Source organism: Nerophis ophidion, linkage group LG25 (genome assembly GCF_033978795.1).
Source record: "Nerophis ophidion isolate RoL-2023_Sa linkage group LG25, RoL_Noph_v1.0, whole genome shotgun sequence".
NCBI lineage: Eukaryota > Metazoa > Chordata > Actinopteri > Syngnathiformes > Syngnathidae > Nerophis > Nerophis ophidion.
The window spans coordinates 40,796,930-40,815,897 of NC_084635.1; the positions used below are offsets into that span (position 1 = coordinate 40,796,930).

At 35.9% G+C, this 18,968-nt stretch overlaps 1 protein-coding gene across 2 annotated transcripts in view; it reads right to left on the reverse strand.

Annotated features, from left to right (window-relative positions):
* The window catches only part of tanc1a (tetratricopeptide repeat, ankyrin repeat and coiled-coil containing 1a), a 163,048-nt gene continuing 144,080 nt past the window's right edge, over positions 1-18,968 (reverse strand). The window contains exons 17-25 of one of the 2 annotated variants that reach the window (XM_061887613.1): positions 18,200-18,333; positions 18,002-18,128; positions 17,773-17,948; positions 16,164-16,272; positions 12,845-12,874; positions 12,686-12,777; positions 2,991-3,131; positions 1,514-1,614; positions 1-1,453 (exon numbers count right to left, since the gene is read on the reverse strand). In XM_061887613.1, the coding sequence (XP_061743597.1) occupies positions 337-1,453; positions 1,514-1,614; positions 2,991-3,131; positions 12,686-12,777; positions 12,845-12,874; positions 16,164-16,272; positions 17,773-17,948; positions 18,002-18,128; positions 18,200-18,333 (2,027 nt within the window). In that variant the 3' untranslated portion in view covers positions 1-336. Of the gene's footprint in view, positions 1,454-1,513; positions 1,615-2,990; positions 3,132-12,685; positions 12,778-12,844; positions 12,878-16,163; positions 16,273-17,772; positions 17,949-18,001; positions 18,129-18,199; positions 18,334-18,968 lie in introns of both variants that reach the window. The other variant, XM_061887612.1, reaches the window with a different exon arrangement.

An 18,968-nucleotide genomic window follows, 5' to 3' on the forward strand; every position in this document is an offset into this window, starting at 1 on the left:
TATACAAAAACAAAAAAATGTGTGTGTATATATGTATATACATATATTTATATATGTAGATATATGTTACAAAAATGATGTATATTTTTTTCTTTTTAACTAAAATATGGACTTTTGTGGAGGCTGGAACCAATTATTGACATCTCCATTGTTTCTTCATGTGCACTCAGCTTCACTTCTGGCTTGATGATTGATGATCCCTGTTCAGGCACCAATTGAGTTTGTGAATGGAGGTTCCCTGGAAGAGTGCACTGCCCCTTTAAGGTGAGTGTGCTCAGCGAGTGCACTCCTCAGCAGCAGTCAGCTGTAAACATTCAAGTTGTGCTTCAGTCCGCCTCACACGTTGGACTCGATGAAGGAGCGCTTGGGCTTGATGGGCGCCATGTGCATGGCGGCCTGCTCTCTGCTCTGCTGCAGTCTGCCCTCGGGGAGGCGGAGCTTAGACGACACGGCGGCTCTGGCGTCCCGCTGGTGCGCTCGCTCTCCAAAGTGCTGCTGGTACTCCTCCTTGGACCCCGGGAAGTCCAGGAGCGCCATGTTGAAGGTCTCCACACCGCGGTGCTGGCCGTGGACGCGCACCGCCTTGTCCGTCACGCCCATAAAGGGGCGGGGCTTCATCTCGGCTTTGGACTTGAAGCTTCCGCTGCTCTTGAGGGGACACGGCGGCTCCGGGACTTGCTGCTTCCCGTTGTCGGAGAGGTTCCCGCTGGAGGCCTGACTGGAGCTAGAACCTCTGGAACCGGACGTTCCGGCGCCGCCAGCCGAGACCACGGCGAGCGGCGGGCCGTCGAGGGGCGCCGAGTGGGCGGAGAGTCTGTCGGAGCCTCTGGAGAAGCTGGAGGAGCGAGGCTGGTACACCTGGAAGGGCGGCGAGGAGCTGCCGGGCGACACGGGACGGTACAGCTCGGTGGGACTGAGCCCGGAACTTTCTGTGGTGGATCCAGGACCGAGGTCCAGGGTCAGAACGGGCGCAGGCCTCAGGGACATGTGCCGCCCCGGCAGAGGACTGGAGGGTCCGCACAAGGAGAGAGGTCGGCCGCCCCCCGACTGGAGGGAGTGGCAGTGGTGAGGACTCCTGCTGGTCTGCCTGGGGAGCGCAGGAACCTCCTCCGGCAGATCCACGTAGACCGGGTTCTGAATGTAATCCTCCTGATCCGCCAAGCCAAAGGCCACGCCTCCAGGCAGAGTCCTGTTTGGACCGTAAGGATTCAGAGGCCAAAAGTCCAAGGCTTTGGGCTCCTTGTGCTGGTCTTCTTGCTCCTCCAGGATGGTCCTCTCCAGACTCCCCTGGGAGAACTGGTCCACCTGGTCCGCCTGGTCCTGGTAGTTGTGCGCCAGCCTCTGGTGGTGTTGGCACTCCTCCTCCACCCGCACCAGCAGCCGGCGGATCTCCCGGTTGGAGGGCGACAGTCTGGCAGCTTCTTGGAGGTCCGCCAGCGCCTCGGCAAAGTGCCTCAGGAGGAAAAGTGCAAGGTTGGTTTCTAGGTCTGGGTTCTAGGCCGCACTCCCATACCTGCTGCTCCTCTTGGCTCGCGCCCGGGCGTAGTACGCCTCGTAGGACCTGGGCCTCAAGTCCAGAGCCTTCGTCGCAAACTCCTCAGCGATGCCAAAGTCCTGAAGTAGTATCAGCAAAAAGTCTTGATTAGTATCGCAGCTTCAGAGAGGAACATGTGACTCGATATCATCTGGTAGCACAGGTGTTCTGGTCCGATACAGGTAAATATCAAGTATCGGTAATATGTGCCTGCATGTAAAATGTGTGATATCGTGTGCGATACAAACAGTCCTGTAGTGTGATATCATGTCCTGCAGAGTGTTAATTGTGTGAGATATCATGTGCAGTAAAAGTAGTCCTGCAGTGTTTGCTTTTGTGTGTGATATCATGTGCGATACAAGCAGTCCTGCAGAGTGTTTACTTGTGTGTGAGATATCATGTGCGATACAAGCAGTCCTGCAGAGTGTTTACTTGTGTGTGAGATATCATGTGCGATACAAGCAGTCCTGCAGTGTTTGCTTTTGTGTGATATAATGTGCGATACAAGCAGTCCTGCAGTGTGTTTACTTGTGTGAGATATCATGTGTGATACCAGCAGTCCTGCAGTGTTTACTTGCGTGTGAGATATAATGTGCGATACCAGCAGTCCTGCAGAGTGTTTACTTGTGAGATATCATGTGCGATACCACCAGTCCTGCAGAGTGTTTACTTGCGTGTGAGATATCATGTGTGATAGTCCTGAAGAGTGTTTAATTGTGTGTGATACAAGTAGCTCTGTAGTGTTTACTTGTGTGTGATATCATGTGCGATACCAGCAGTCCTGCAGAGTGTTTACTTGTGTGATATCATGTGCGATACAAGCAGCCCTGTAGTGTGTTTACTAGTGTATGATATCATGTGTGATACAAGCAGTCCTGCAGAGTGTTTACTTGTGTGTGATATCATGTGCGATACAAGCAGCCCTGTAGTGTGTTTACTAGTGTGTGATATCATGTGCGATACAAGCAGCCCTGTAGTGTGTTTACTAGTGTATGATATCATGTGCGATACAAACTTCATCATGTGCGAAACAAGTAGCCCTGTAGTGTGTTTACTTGTGTATGATATCATGTGCGATACAAGCAGTCCTGCAGAGTGTTTGTGTGTGATATCATGTGCGATACAAACTTCATCATGTGCGAAACAAGCAGCCCTGTAGTGTGTTTACTAGTGTATGATATCATGTGCGATACAAGCAGTCCTGCAGAGTGTTTACTTGTGTGTGATATCATGTGTGATACAAGCAGCCCTGTAGTGTGTTTACTAGTGTGTGATATCATGTGCGATACAAGCAGCCCTGTAGTGTGTTTACTTGTGTATGAAATATCATGTGCGATACAAGCAGTCCTGCAGAGTGTTTACTTGTGTGTGATATCATGTGCGATACAAGCAGTTGCAGTTGCTTGGATGAAGAAGAAGTCAGGTGAAGAGAAGCAGCTGTGAGGTGAGGACTTACACTGGACTTCCTTCTGCAGCGAGACAGGTTGAGGTAGAGAGACACCCGCAGGTCCTTCAGACCCTTAAGCTCCTCCCCCTCACGCGGCATCTTCCTCAGAGCGTACTGATATCGCTGAGCCGCCTCCTTCATGCGTCCCTTCTGGGAGTCACACACACACACACAATGAACAGGGGGTCTCATTTTATAACAGCACATTCTACAATACTAAGCGGTAGAAAATGGATGGATGGAATACTATGGAAAGAAAACATTAAAAAAGTGGGATAAAAGACCAAAGTACAAAGTTCACAAAGCTGCCATGTAGGCAGTTTCTTTCTTTCAATATTTCCATCCATCCACCTTCTTCTTCCGCGTATCCGAGGTCGGGTCGCGGGGGCAGCAGCCTAAGCAGGGAAGCCCAGCTCCTCCCAGGGGGTCCCGAGGCCTTCCCAGGCCAGCCGGGAGACATAGTCTTCCCAACGTGTCCTGGGTCTTCCCCGTGGCCTCCTACCAGTCAGACGTGCCCGAAACATTTTGGGCACTTTTTAAAACTGTCTTTGCTCAAAAATAATAAAGCATCAAAGTCAATGTTGTTTTGAATTATTGACATATTTAAGCTCCAATTACTTCACAGCAAATATTACACTTTTATATATTTTGGGAGTAAAATATTGCATTTTTTGTGTTTGCCATAACAAAGTTGTTGTTTTTTAGAAAAGGGGACTAAAAACAAACAAAAAGATATTAAGAAAATGACAACAACTCCAAAAGGACAGATGGATTGCAGTTGATCTAGAGATTTAAATGTTGAAAATAAAAAAAATTATGTAAGACTTATTTCAACACTTTTATGAGTGGCTCCCTTTTGGATCCTGGAGAATTTTACTAGGATTTTGTTTTTATTGCTCAAAAGTAATATTCAAAACCAATGTTGTCACGAATTGTTGACTATTTAAGGCTCCAATTATTTCACATCAAATATTACACTTGGAAATATTTTTTGGGGGAAAATATTGCAAACTTTGAGCGTGAAGTTGATCTAGAGACTTAAGTATTAAAAGTTCAAAACAAAACAAAAAATAACATATGTAACACTTTTACAAGTGGGGCCCTTTTACTTTTTATGGGATTTTATTTTTTTGAAACTGTCATTGCTCAAAAAATAATAATGCATCAAAATCAATGTTGTTATAAATTATTGACATATTTAAGACTACAATTACTTCACAGCACTTTGAAATATTTTTTTGGGAAAATATTACATTTTTTGTGTTTGCATAAAAAACAGTTTTCTTTGACAAAAAGGGCTTGCAACAAACAAAAAATCATAGAAACTTAAAGTCGACAAACAGATCCTGAAATTGAAATAAAAACTAATTTGTAACACCGTTTTAGATCCCTGAGAATTTTTGTAAAACGTCAATATTGCTTAAAGATAATAATGCATCAAAATCAATGTTATGAATTCTTGACATATTTCAGGCTCCAATGACTTCACATCAAATATTACACTTTTATATTTTGGGGGGGGGGGGGATTGCATATTTTGAGTGTTTGGTACAAAAATAACTTGAAGTTGATCAAGAGACTTAAGTGTTGAAAGTTAAAAACAAAACAAAAATATTTGTTACATTATAGTGGGATTTAATTTTTTTGAACTGTCATGCTCCAAAAAATAATAACGCATTAAAATTAATGTTATGAATTATTGACATATTTCAGCCTCCAATGACTTCACATCAATTATTACACTTTAACATATTTTTTGGGGGGGGGAAATATTGCATATTTTGAGTGTTTGCCACAAAAAAACCCTACAGTTGATCAACAGACAAGTTGAAAGTGAAAAACCAAAAAATTAATATTCGCAACATTTTAGTGGGATTTAAGTTTTTTGAACTGTCATGCTCCAAAAAAAAATGCATCAAAATAAATGTTTTTTATGTATTATTGACATATTTCAGGCTCCAATGACTTCACATCAAATATTACACTTTAACATATTTTTGGGGGGGGGAAATATTGCATATTTTGAGTGTTTGGCACAAAAAAAACAACCTGAAGTTGATCAAGAGACTTAAGTGTTGAAAGTTAAAAACAAAAAAAATTTTTGGAACAAAAACATAAAAACTTAGTCGACAAACAGATCCTGAAATTGAAAGAAAAAAAATACTAATTTTTAACACTTTTTTGGTTGAAACCCTTTTGAATCTCTGACAATTTCTGTAAGTTTAAAAAAAATGGTCACTATTGCTTAAAAATAATGCATCAAAATCAATGTTATGAATTCTTGACATATTTAAGGCTCCAATTACTTCACATCAAATATTACACTTTTATATATTTTGGGGGGAAAATATTGCATATTTTGAGTGTTTGCCACAAAAAAACCCTGCAGTTGATCAAGAGACTTAAGTTGAAAGTTAAAAACAAAAAAATTAATATTTGCAACATTTTAGTGGGATTTAAGTTTTTTGAAATGTCATGCTCAAAAAATAAAAATGCATCAAAATAAAAAATGTTATGAATTCTTGACATATTTCAGGCTCCAATGACTTCACATCAAATATTACACTTTAACATATTTTTTTGGGGGGAAATATTGCATATTTTGAGTGTTTGGCACAAAAAAAAAACCTGAAGTTGATCAAGAGACTTAAGTGTTGAAAGTTAAAAACAAAAAAATAATTTGTAACAAAAACAGAAAAACTTAGTCGACAAACAGATGCTGAAATTGAAAGAAAAAAATACTAATTTTTAACACTTTTTTGGGTGAAACCCTTTTGAATCTCTGACAATTTTTGAAAGTTTAAAAAAAATGGTCAATATTGCTTAAAAATAATAATGCATCAAAAACAATGTTATGAATTATTGACATATTTCAGGCTCCAATGACTTCACATCAAATATTACACTTTTATATATTTTTTGGGGAAAATATTGCATATTTTGAGTGTTTGGCACAAAAAAACCCTGCAGTTGATCAAGAGACTTAAGTTGAAAGTTAAAAACAAAAAAATTAATATTTGCAACATTTTAGTGGGATTTAAGTTTTTTGAAATGTCATGCTCAAAAAATAAAAATGCATCAAAATAAAAAATGTTATGAATTCTTGACATATTTCAGGCTCCAATGACTTCACATCAAATATTACACTTTAACATATTTTTTGGGGGGGAAATATTGCATATTTTGAGTGTTTGGCACAAAAAAAAAACCTGAAGTTGATCAAGAGACTTAAGTGTTGAAAGTTAAAAACAAAAAAATAATTTGTAACAAAAACAGAAAAACTTAGTCGACAAACAGATCCTGAAATTGAAAGAAAAAAATACTAATTTTTAACACTTTTTTGGGTGAAACCCTTTTGAATCTCTGACAATTTTTGAAAGTTTAAAAAAAATGGTCAATATTGCTTAAAAATAATAATGCATCAAAAACAATGTTATGAATTCTTGACATATTTCAGGCTCCAATGACTTCACATCAAATATTACACTTTTATATATTTTTTGGGGAAAATATTGCATATTTTGAGTGTTTGGCACAAAAAACCCTGCAGTTGATTGAGAGACTTAAGTTGAAAGTTAAAAACAAAAAATTAATATTTGTAACAAAACAGAAAAACTTAGTCGACAAACAGATCCTGAAATTGAAAGAAAAAAAGACGAATTTTTAACACTTTTTTGGAATAAACTTTTAGATCCCTGAGAATTTTTGTAAGTTTAAAAAAATGGTCAATATTGCTTAAAAATAATAATGCATCAAAATCAATGTTATGAATTCTTGACATATTTCAGGCTCCAATGACTTCACATCAAATATTACACTTTTATAGTTTTTGGGGGGGAAATATTGCATATTTTGAGTGTTTGGCACAAAAAACTGAAGTTGATCTAGAGACTTAAGTGTTGAAAGTTAAAAACCAAAAAGGTAATATTTGCAACATTTTAGTGGGATTTTATTTTTTTGAACTGTCATGCTCAAAAAATAATAATGCATCAAAATTAATGTTGTTATGAATTATTGACATATTTCAGGCTCCAATGACTTCACATCAATTATTACACTTTAACATATTTTGGGGGGAAAATATTGAATATTTTGAGTGTTTGGCACAAAAAAAACCTACAGTTGATCGAGAGACTTAAGTTAAAAGTTAAAAACAAAAAAATTAATATTTGTAACAAAAACATAAAAACTTAGTCGACAAACAGATCCTGAAATTGAAAGAAAAAAAGTAATTTTTAACACTTTTATGGGTGAAACCCTTTAAGATCCCTGATGATTTTTGTAAGTTTAAAAAAATGGTCAATATTGCTTAAAAATAATAATGCATCAAAATCAATGTTATGAATTCTTGACGTATTTCAGGCTCCAATGTATCAAATATTACACTTGTATATATTTTTGGGGGGGAAATATTGCATATTTTGAGTGTTTGGCACAAAAAACTGAAGTTGATCTAGAGACTTAAGTGTTGAAAGTTAAAAAGAAGAAAAACATTTTTTTTGTGGGATTTAATTTTTTTGAACTGTCATGCTCAAATTAATAATAATGCATCAAAATCAATGTTGTTATGAATTATTGACATATTTAAGGCTCCAATGACTTCACATCAAATATTACACTTTAACATATTTTTGGGGTAAAATATTGCATATTTTGAGTGTTTGGCACAAAAACCCTACAGTTGATCGAGAGACTTAAGTTGAAAGTTACAAACTAAAAAGTTAATATTTGTAACAAAAACAAAAACTTAGTCGACAAACAGATCCTGAAATTGAAATAAAAAAATACAAATTTTTAATAATTTTATGGGTGAAACCCTTTTAGATCCCTGAGAATTTTTGTAAGTTTAAAAAAAAAGGTCAATATTGCTTAAAAATAATAATGCATCAAAATCAATGTTAGGAATTCTTGACATATTTCAGGCTCCAATGACTTCACATCAAATGTTACTCTTATATATTTTTTGGGGAAAATATTGCATATTTTGAGTGTTTGGCACAAAAAACTGAAGTTGATCTAGAGACTTAAGTGTTGAAAGTTAAAAAGAAAAAAAATAATATTTTAGTGGGATTTATATTTTTCAACTGTCATGCTCAAATTAATAATAATGCATCAAAATCAATGTTGTTATGAATTATTGACATATTTCAGGCTCCAATGACTTCACATCAAATATTACACTTTAACATATTTTTGGGGTAAAATCATGCATATTTTGAGTGTTTGGCACAAAAATAACCCTGCAGTTGATCGAGAGAAAGTTAAAAAAAAATAATTAATATTTGTAACAAAAACATAAAAACTTAGTCGACAAACAGATCCTGAAATTGAAAGAAAAAAATACAAATTTTTAACACTTTTTTGGGTGAAACCCTTTTAGATCCCTGAGAATTTTTGTAAGTTTAAAAAAAAATGTCAATATTGCTTAAAAATAATAATGCATCAAAATCAATGTTGTTATGAATTATTGACATACTTCAGGCTCCAATGACTTCACATCAAATATTACACTTTTATATTTTTTGGGGGAAAATATTGCATATTTTGAGTGTTTGGCACAAAAAACCCTACAGTTGATTGAGAGACTTAAGTTGAAAGTTAAAAGCAAAAAATTAATATTTGTAACAAAAACATAAAAAACTTAGTCGACAAACAGATCCTGAAATTGAAAGAAAAAAAGACAAATTTTTAACACTTTTTTGGGTGAAACCCTTTTAGATCCCTGAGAATTTTTGTAAATTAAAAAAAAATGTCAATATTGCTTAAAAATAATAATGCATCAAAATCACTGTTATAAATTCTTGACATACTTCAGGCTCCAATGACTTCACATCAAATATTACACTTTAACATATTTTTGGGGTGGAAATATTGCATATTTTGAGTGTTTGGCACAAAAAAAAACACCTGAATTTGATCAACAGACTTAAGTGTTGAAAGTTAAAAACGAAAAAATTAATATTTGTAACAAAAACATAACAACTTAATCGACACACAGATCCTGAAATTGAAAGAAAAAAAGACAATTTTTTTAACACTTTTTTGGGTAAAACCCTTTTAGATCCCTGACAATTTTTGTAAGTTTAAAAAAAAGTCAATATTGCTTAAAAATAATAATGCATCAAAATCAATGTTGTTATGAATTATTGACATATTTCAGGCTCCAATGACTTCACATCAATTATTACACTTTAACATATTTTTGGGGTAAAATCATGCATATTTTGAGTGTTTGGCACAAAAATAACCCTGCAGTTGATTGAGAGACTTAAGTTGAAAGTTAAAAACAAAAAATTTATATTTGGAACAAAAACATAAAAACTTAGTCGACAAACAGATCCTGAAATTGAAAGAAAAAAAGACTGATTTTTAACACTTTTTTGGGTGAAATCCTTTTAGATCCCAGAGAATTTTTGTAAGTTTAAAAAAAATGTCAATATTGCTTAAAAATAATAATGCATCAAAATCAATGTTGTTATGAATTATTGACATATTTAAGACTACAATGACTTCACAGCACTTTGAAATATTTTTGACAAAAAGGGCTTTCAACAAACAAACAAAAAATCATAGAAACTTATAGTCGACAAACAGATCCTGAAATTGAAATAAACACTAATTTGTAGCACTTTTTTATGGGTGAAACCCTTTTGGATCCCTGAGAATTTTTGTAAGTTTTAAAAAAATGTCAATATTGCTTAAAAATAATAATGCATCAAAATCAATGTCATTATGAATTATTGACATATTTAAGGCTCCAATGACTTCACATCAAATATTACACTTTAACATATTTTTGGGGGGGAAATATTGCATATTTCGAGTGTTTGGCACAAAAAACCACCTGAATTTGATCTAGAGACTTAAGTGTTGAAAGTTAAAGACAAAAAAATAAATATTTGTAACAAAAACCTAAAAACTTAGTCGACAAACAGATCCTGAAATTTAAAGAAAAAAAGACTAATTTTTAACACTTATCGGTGAAACCCTTTTAGATCTCTGAGAATTTTTGTAAGTTTAAAAAAAATGTCAATATTGCTTAAAAATAATAATGCATCAAAATCAATGTTATGAATTATTGACATATTTAAGGCTCCAATGACTTCATATCAAATATTACACTTTAACATATTTTTGGGGGGAAATGTTGCATATTTTGAGTGTTTGGCACAGAAAAACCCTACAGTTGATCTAGAGACTTAGGTTGAAAGTTAAAAACAATAAAAAAATTATTTTTGTAACAAAAACATAAAACTTAGTCGACAAACAGATCCTGCAATTGAAAGAAAAAAAGACTAATTTTTAACACTTTTATCGGTGAAACCCTTTTAGATCCCTGAGAATTTTTGTAAGTTTAAAAAAATGGTCAATATTGCTTAAAAATAATAATGCATCAAAATCAATGTTATGAATTATTGACATATTTAAGGCTCCAGTGACTTCATATCAAATATTACACTTTTATATATTTTTTTGGGGGGAAATATTGCATATTTTGAGTGTTTGGCACAAAAAAACTGAAGTTGATCTAGAGACTTAAGTGTTGAAAGTTAAAAAGAAAAAAAATAAATATTTTAGGGGGATTTTATTTTTTTGAACTGTCATGCTCAAATTAATAATAATGCATCAAAATCAATGTTGTCATGAATTCTTGACATATTTCAGGCTCCAATGACTTCACATCAAATATTACACTTTAACATATTTTTGGGTTAAAATATTGCATATTTTGAGTGTTTGGCACAAAAAACCCTACAGTTGATCGAGAGACTTAAGTTGAAAGTTAAAAACAAAAAATTAATATTTGTAACAAAAACAGAAATACTTAGTCGACAAACAGATCCTGACATTGAAAGAAAAAAAGACTAATTTTTAACACTTTTATGGGTGAAACCCTTTTAGATCCCTGAGAATTTTTGTAAGTTTAAAAAAAAATGTCAATATTACTTAAAAATAATAATGCATCAAAATCAATGTTATGAACTCTTGACAAATTTAAGGCTCCAATGACTTCACATCAAATATTATAATTTTATATTTTTGGGTTGGAAAATATTGCATATTTTGAGTGTTTGGCACAAAAAAAAACTACAGTTGATCTAAAGACTTAAGTTGAAAGTTAAAAACAAAAAAATTTATATTTGTAACAAAAACAGAAAAACTTAGTCGACAAACAGATCCTGAAATTGAAAGAAAAAAAAACTAATTTTTAACACTTTTTTTGGGTGAAACCCTTTTAGATCCCTGAGAATTTTTGCAAGTTTAAAAAAAATGGTCAATATTGCTTAAAAATAATAATGCATCAAAATCAATGTTATAAATTCTTGACATATTTCAGGCTCCAATGACTTCACATCAAATTTTACACTTTTATATTTTTTGGGGGGGAAATATTGCATATTTTGAGTGTTTGCCACAAAAAAACCCCTGAATTTGATCAAGAGACTTAAGTGTTGAAAGTTAAAGACAAAAAAATTAATATTTGTAACAATTTTTGTAAGTTTAAAAAAAATGTCAATATTGCTTAAAAATAATAATGCATCAAAATCAATGTTGTTATGAATTATTGACATATTTCAGGCTCCAATGACTTCACATCAAATATTACACTTGTATATTTTTTTGGGGCGGGGGGGGAATATTGCATATTTTGAGTGTTTGGCACAAAAAAACTGAAGTTGATCTAGAGACTTAAGTGTTGAAAGTTAAAAAGAAAAAAAATAAATATTTTAGTGGGATTTAATTTTTTTCAACTGTCATGCTCAAAATAATAATGCATCAAAATTAATGTTGTTATGAATTATTGACATACTTCAGGCTCCAATGACTTCACATCAAATTTTACACTTTTATATTTTTTGGGGAGTGGAATATTGCATATTTTGAGTGTTTGGCACAAAAAAAACCTGCAGTTGATCAAGAGACTTAAGTTGAAAGTTAAAAACAAAAAAATTAATATTTGTAACAAAAACAGAAAAACTTAGTCGACAAACAGATCCTGAAATTGAAAGAAAAAAAAGACTAATTTTTAACACTTTTTTGGGTGAAACCCTTTTAGATCCCTGAGAATTTTTATAAGTTTAAAACAATGGTCATTATTGTTTAAAAATAATAATGCATCAAAATCAATGTTATGAATTCTTGACATATTTCAGGCTCCAATGACTTCACATCAAATATTACACTTGTATATTTTGGGGGGGGGGGGGAATATTGCATATTTTGAGTGTTTGGCACAAAAAACCTGAAGTTGATCAAGAGACTTAAGTGTTGAAAGTTAAAAACAAAAAATAAAAAATATTTGCAACATTTTAGTGGGATTTAATTTTTTTGAACTGTCATGCTCAAAAAATAATAATGCATCAAAATCAATGTTATGAATTATTGACATACTTCAGGCTCCAATGACTTCACATCAAATATTACACTTTTATATTTCTGGGCCAATAATATTGCATATTTATAAACGGATTTTTATCTTTAAAGGGCATCAAACTAACATTATAATAAAACATGTTATTGACGGATAAGTCTAAAGTTATAGTAGAGATTTAGGTGTTGGAAAAAAAAAATGTTTATATAGATATTTATTTTTAACATTTTTCCCAGGTCCCCGGGACCACATTTGAGGGGAGCCCTGAAGGTTCAAAAAAGTCAAAATATTTAGAAAATATAAAAAGGGCTCTCAGTGAGTCCCGGCTGACCTTGTAGAGCAGGTTGCCTTCCTCCATCAGCTTGTGCAGCAGGATGAGGAGAACGTCTGGCTTGGTGGACGCCATGGCCCAGGTGGCGTGACCTGACGGAGGACACATCGTTACCAGCTTTGTCACACAAGGTCACACAAGGTCATCGGGGTCACGCACCTGAGCGATCGTGTGGGGACGTTTTGCATCCTGCTGGGGATGAAGAGCACACAGTCAGGGAACTACACTTTCTTTTAATCACCATTCACCATCCTTGTGGAAGACACTAGCACGTCTTTTATTTTCTATGCATTCTAACTCATAAATAAACACTAGCAAGAGTCAGCTAACAATCGGGAGTCGCTCTAGTCTGCCTATAAAGCACTCTAAAAAAAACCTTCATTAAGGTTTTATAGACACACTGTAAGTATATATGTAGTATCTAGTAACATTCATAATAACATGTCATATTTACATATTTTACGTACATGCTGTAAGTATATATGTAGTATCTAGTAACATTCATAATAACATGTCATATTTACATATTTTACGTACATGCTGTAAGTATATATGTAGTATCTAGTAACATTCATAATAACATGTCATATTTACATATTTTACGTACATGCTGTAAGTATATATGTAGTATCTAGTAACATTCATAATAACATGTCATATTTACATATTTTATATACACGCTGTAAGTATATATGTAGTATCTAGTAACATTTATAACAACATGTCATATTTACATATTTTATATACACGCTGTAAGTATATTTGTAATATCTAGTAACAATCATAACATGTCATATTTACATATTTTATATACAAGCTGTAAGTATATATGTAGTATCTAGTAACATTCATAATAACATGTCATATTTACATATTTTATGTACATGCTGTAAGTATATATGTAGTATCTAGTAACATTCATAATAACATGTCATATTTACATATCTTATATGCATGCTGTAAGTATATATGTAGTATCTAGTAACATTCATAATAAGATGTCATATTTACATATTTTATATACATGCTGTAAGTATATATGTAGTATCTAGTAACATTCATAATAACATGTCATATTTATATATTTTATATACCTGCTCTAAGTAAATAGTATCCAGTAACATTCATAATAACATGTCATATTTACATGTTTTATATACATGCTGTAAGTATAAATGTAATATCTAGTAACATTCATAATAACATGTCATATTTACATATTTTATATACATGCTGTAAGCATAAATGTAGTATCTAGTAACATTTATAATAACATGTCATATGTACATATTTTATATACATGCTGTAAGTATAAATGTAGTATCTAGTAACATTCATAATAACATGTCATATTTATATACATGCTGTAAGTATATATGTAGTATCTAGTAACAATCATAACATGTCATATTTACATATTTTATATACATGCTGTAAGTATAAATGTAGTATCTAGTAACATTCATAATAACATGTCATATTTATATATTTTATATACATGCTGTAAGTATACATGTAGTATCTAGTAACATTCATAATAACATGTCATATTTACATATTGTATATACATGCTGTAAGTATATATGTAGTATCTAGTAACATTCATAATAACATGTCATATTTATATATTTTATATACACGCTGTAAGTATATATGTAGTATCTAGTAACATTCTTAATAACATGTCATATTTACATATTTTATATACATGCTGTAAGTATATATGTAGTATCTAGTAACATTCATAATAACATGTCATATTTACATATTTTATATACACGCTGTAAGTATAAATGTAGTATCTAGTAACATTCATAACAACATGTAATACATAAATATTCTGATCATTTCAATTCACAGACGCATCACAAGGTTCACTTTTCCCTTCAACAACAACAAGACTACTAATCATGGCATATTTGATAATCCAGAAACTTCTATTTTTGAGCCTGAATATAAGGAGGATGGTCTACAAGTTTTAGAAGCTGTGTGCTAAACAGATGCAGCTTTGGTCAAACACTAAGCATCATGTAGCAGTATTGCTAATATTGCTAAGTGCTAAACAAGATGTACAAACATAATAAAACAATCACTTTCTGTACAATGTAAAGGTGAACACATCCTGTGTTGAAGTGGCAGCTACTTTCATTATTGGGGATTATTGATATGAAGTATAAAGTTTGGTGTTGTGCAGCCGTAAACTGATATGAAGTACAAAGTTTGGTGTTTTGTGGCCACAAACTGACAAAAGGAAAAAGTTTGGTGTTGTGCAGCCATAAGCTGATATGAGGTATAAAGTTTGGTGTTCTGTAGCCATAAACTGATATAAAGTCTGAGTTTGGGGTTGTGCAGCAATAAACTGAGATTAAGTATAAAGTTTGGTGTTGTGCAGCACTAAGCTGATATGAAGTACAAAGTTTGATGTTCTGTGGCCATAAACTGATATAAAGTATACAGTTTGGTGTTGTGCAGCAATAAACTGATATGAAGTATAAAGTTTGGTGTTCTGTGGCCATAAATTAATATAAAGTTTGAGTTTGGTGTTGTGCAGCACTAAGCAAATATGAAGTATAAAATTTGGTGATGTGCAGCTATAAGCTGATATGAAGTATAACATTTGGTGTCGTGCAGATGTAAACTGATATGAAGTATACAATTTGGTGTTGTGCAGCTGTAGACTGATATGGTTTGGTGTGGTGCCTTCATAAGCTGATTTGAAATATAAAGCTTGGTGTTGTGCAGCAAAAAGCTGATATGAAGTATACATTTTGGTGTTATGCAGCCATAAGTTGACATAAAGTATAAAGTTTGGTGTTGTGAAGCATAAACTGATATTAAGTATTAAGTTTGGTGTTGTGCATTCATTAGCTGATATGAAGTATAAAGTTTGGGGTTGTGCGACTACAAGCTGATATGAAATATAAAGCTTGGTGTTGTGCAGCACTAAGCTGTTATGAAGTATAAAGTTGGGTGTTATGTGGCAATAAAATGATATGAAGTATAAAGTTTGGTGTCGTGCGGCCGTAAGCTGATATGAAGTATAAAGTCTGGTGTTGTGCCGCCTTCTGCCAAAATGCAGCTGAGATAGGCTCCAGCCACCCCCCGCGACCCCGAAAGGGACAAGCAGTAGAAAATTGGATGGATTGTGCAGCAATAAGCTGATATGAAGGATAAAGTTTGGTGTTGTGCAGCACTAAGCTGATACAAGGTATAAAGTTTGGTGTTGTGTGGTAATAAACTGATATGAAGTATAAAGTTTGGTTGGTGCCATCATAAACTGATTTGAAGTATAAAGTTTGGTGTTGTGCAGCAAAAAGCTGATATGAAGGATAAAGTTTGGTGTTATGCGGCCATAAGTTGATATGAAGTATAACGTTTGGTGTTGTGAAGCCATAAGCTGATATGAAGTATAAAGTTTGGTGTTGTGTGGCAAGAAGCTATTATGAAGTATAAAGTGTGGTGTTGTGCGGCGATGTACCCATCTTATATCCTTTCTTCAGCAGAGAGAGCACCAGGGCAGGATTCTGGCAGCCATTCTTCTCACTTCTGTCCAACACGGCTCCTCCTTCTTCCAGCAGGAAGTGCACCTGTGCAACATCAACAACATCCGGGCACTCAGCACAACATCAGGGTGATCTACATCCTAACACCCCCAACAATGCAAATGTATCTGACTACTGATATCAGTCATGGCACCTGTACACCCCCAACATTGCACATGTATCTGACTACTGATATCAGTCATGGCACGTATACACCCCCAACATTGCACGTGTATCGGAGTACTGATATCAGTCATGGCACCTGTACACTCCCAACATTGTACATGTATCGGACTACTGATATCAGTCATGGCACCTGTACACCCCCAACATTGCACATGTATCTGACTACTGATATCAGTCATGGCACCTGTACACCCCCAACATTGCACATGTATCTGACTACTGATATCAGTCATGGCACGTATACACCCCCAACATTGCACGTGTATCGGAGTACTGATATCAGTCATGGCACCTGTACACTCCCAACATTGTACATGTATCGGACTACTGATATCAGTCATGGCACCTGTACACCCCCAACATTGCACATGTATCTGACTACTGATATCAGTCATGGCACGTATACACCCCAAACATTGCACGTGTATCGGACTACTGATATCAGTCATGGCATGTGTACACCCCCAACATTGCACATGTATCTCACTACTGATATCAGTCATGGCACCTGTACACCCCCAACATCAAGGTGACCATCACACATGTATCTGACTACTGATATCAGTCATGGCAACTGTACACCACCAACATCACATACGTATCTGACTACTGATATCAATCACGGCACCTGTACACCCCCAACATCAAGGTGACCTTCATCACACGTGTATCTGACTACTGATATCAGTCACGGAATCTGTACACCCCATCATCATGGTGACCTATATCACACATGTATCTGACTACTGATATCAGCCATGGCACCTGTACACCCCCAACATCAAGGTGACCTATACCGTATCTGACTACTGATATCAGTCATGACACCTGTGTACCCCCGACATCAAGGTGACCTACATCACACACGTATCTGACTACAGATATCAGTCAGCGAACCTGTACACCCCCAACATCAAGGTGACCTACATCACACATGTATCTGACTACTGATATCAGTCCTGGCACCTGAACATCCCCAACATCCAGGTGACCTACACCGTATCTGACTATTGATATTAAAACAAGTTAAATCCAGATGTTTACTGACATATAATATTCAAGTTTAAATAATGTTTACCGCAAAAAAAAAAAAAAATCTCTAAATATCGGCCTCCTTGACTACTAATAATCTGTATCAGCCCGGAAAAAAAACGTATGGGTTGATGTGTTAATTACATCGTTCAACTTAAATGTTGCTGCCAACATGTCTCCATCTAGTGGTCAACGTGAGTAATTCAGGATGATTATGTTCAATAAAGCACTGATCTTGTCTTCCAGCAGCATTGACTTATATGACTCGATGCAGACAACCTCCCCTAGTCATAGCGCCAACAAAAAGCAGCAGGATTGTGTGCTCACCGCCTCGGCGTCCGCATTGAGCGCGGCGAGGTCTAGAGGACTGCGACCCTGCCTGTCGGCTCGGTTCACGTCCGCCCCGCCGTCCAGCAGAGGTCGCAGGACGCCTCTCTGGGTCTTCATGCAGGCCCAGCTCAGTGCACTCAGACCCTCCTGGTCCACGGCACACACGGAGGCACCTGGAGGACAGTCCGGGTGAAGACGCGGACCTGCCGGGACAGGTGAGACTCACCTTTGGAAAGCAGCAGCTCCACCGTGTCCACGTGTCCCTCGGAGGACGCCAGCATCAGCGCCGTGCGGCCCTGCTTCTCGCACACCTGGTCCACCTGGGCGCCGTGCTCCAGCAGCAGGTCTACCACCTGGAGGGGGAGGGGCAGGGAGGCGGGGACAAAAGGTAAAGCGGGGAAGGTCTTCGGCTTGGAGTCCTCACCTGTGTGTGTCCGTGTTTGGCCGCGCTGAGCAGGGGGAACATGCCCCGGCGGTTTGCCACCTCAAGCCCCGCCCCTCGGCCCAGGAGGAGCGCACACACCTCCGCTCGGCCCCGCCCAGCTGCTGCACTCAGCACTGTTAGGGAGGAGAGCACACACGCTGAATGTGGATCTTCACACCTGACATTGTGATACCTGCTGTATCGCCATTCATTGTGATAACTGCTGTATCACCATTCATTGTGATACCTGCTGTATCACCATTCATTGTGATACCTGCTGTATCGCCATTCATTTTGATACCTGCTGTATCGCCATTCATTATAATACCTACTGTATCACCATTCATTGTGATACCTGCTGTATCGCCATTCATTATAATACCTACTGTATCACCATTCATTGTGATACCTGCTGTATCGCCATTCATTATAATACCTACTGTATCGCCATTCATTGTGATACCTGCTGTATCGCCATTAATTGTGATAACTACTGTATCGCCATTCATTGTGATACCCGCTGTATCGCCATTCATTGTGATACCCACTGTATCGCCATTCATTGTGATACCTGCTGTATCACCATTCATTGTGATACCTGCTGTATCGCCATTCATTGTGATACCCGCTGTATCGCCATTCATTGTGATACCTGCTGTATCGCCATTTATTGTGATACCAGCTGTATCGCCATTCATTGTGATACCTACTGTATCGCCATTCATTGTGATACCTGCTGTATCGCCATTCATTGTGATGCCTGCTGTAT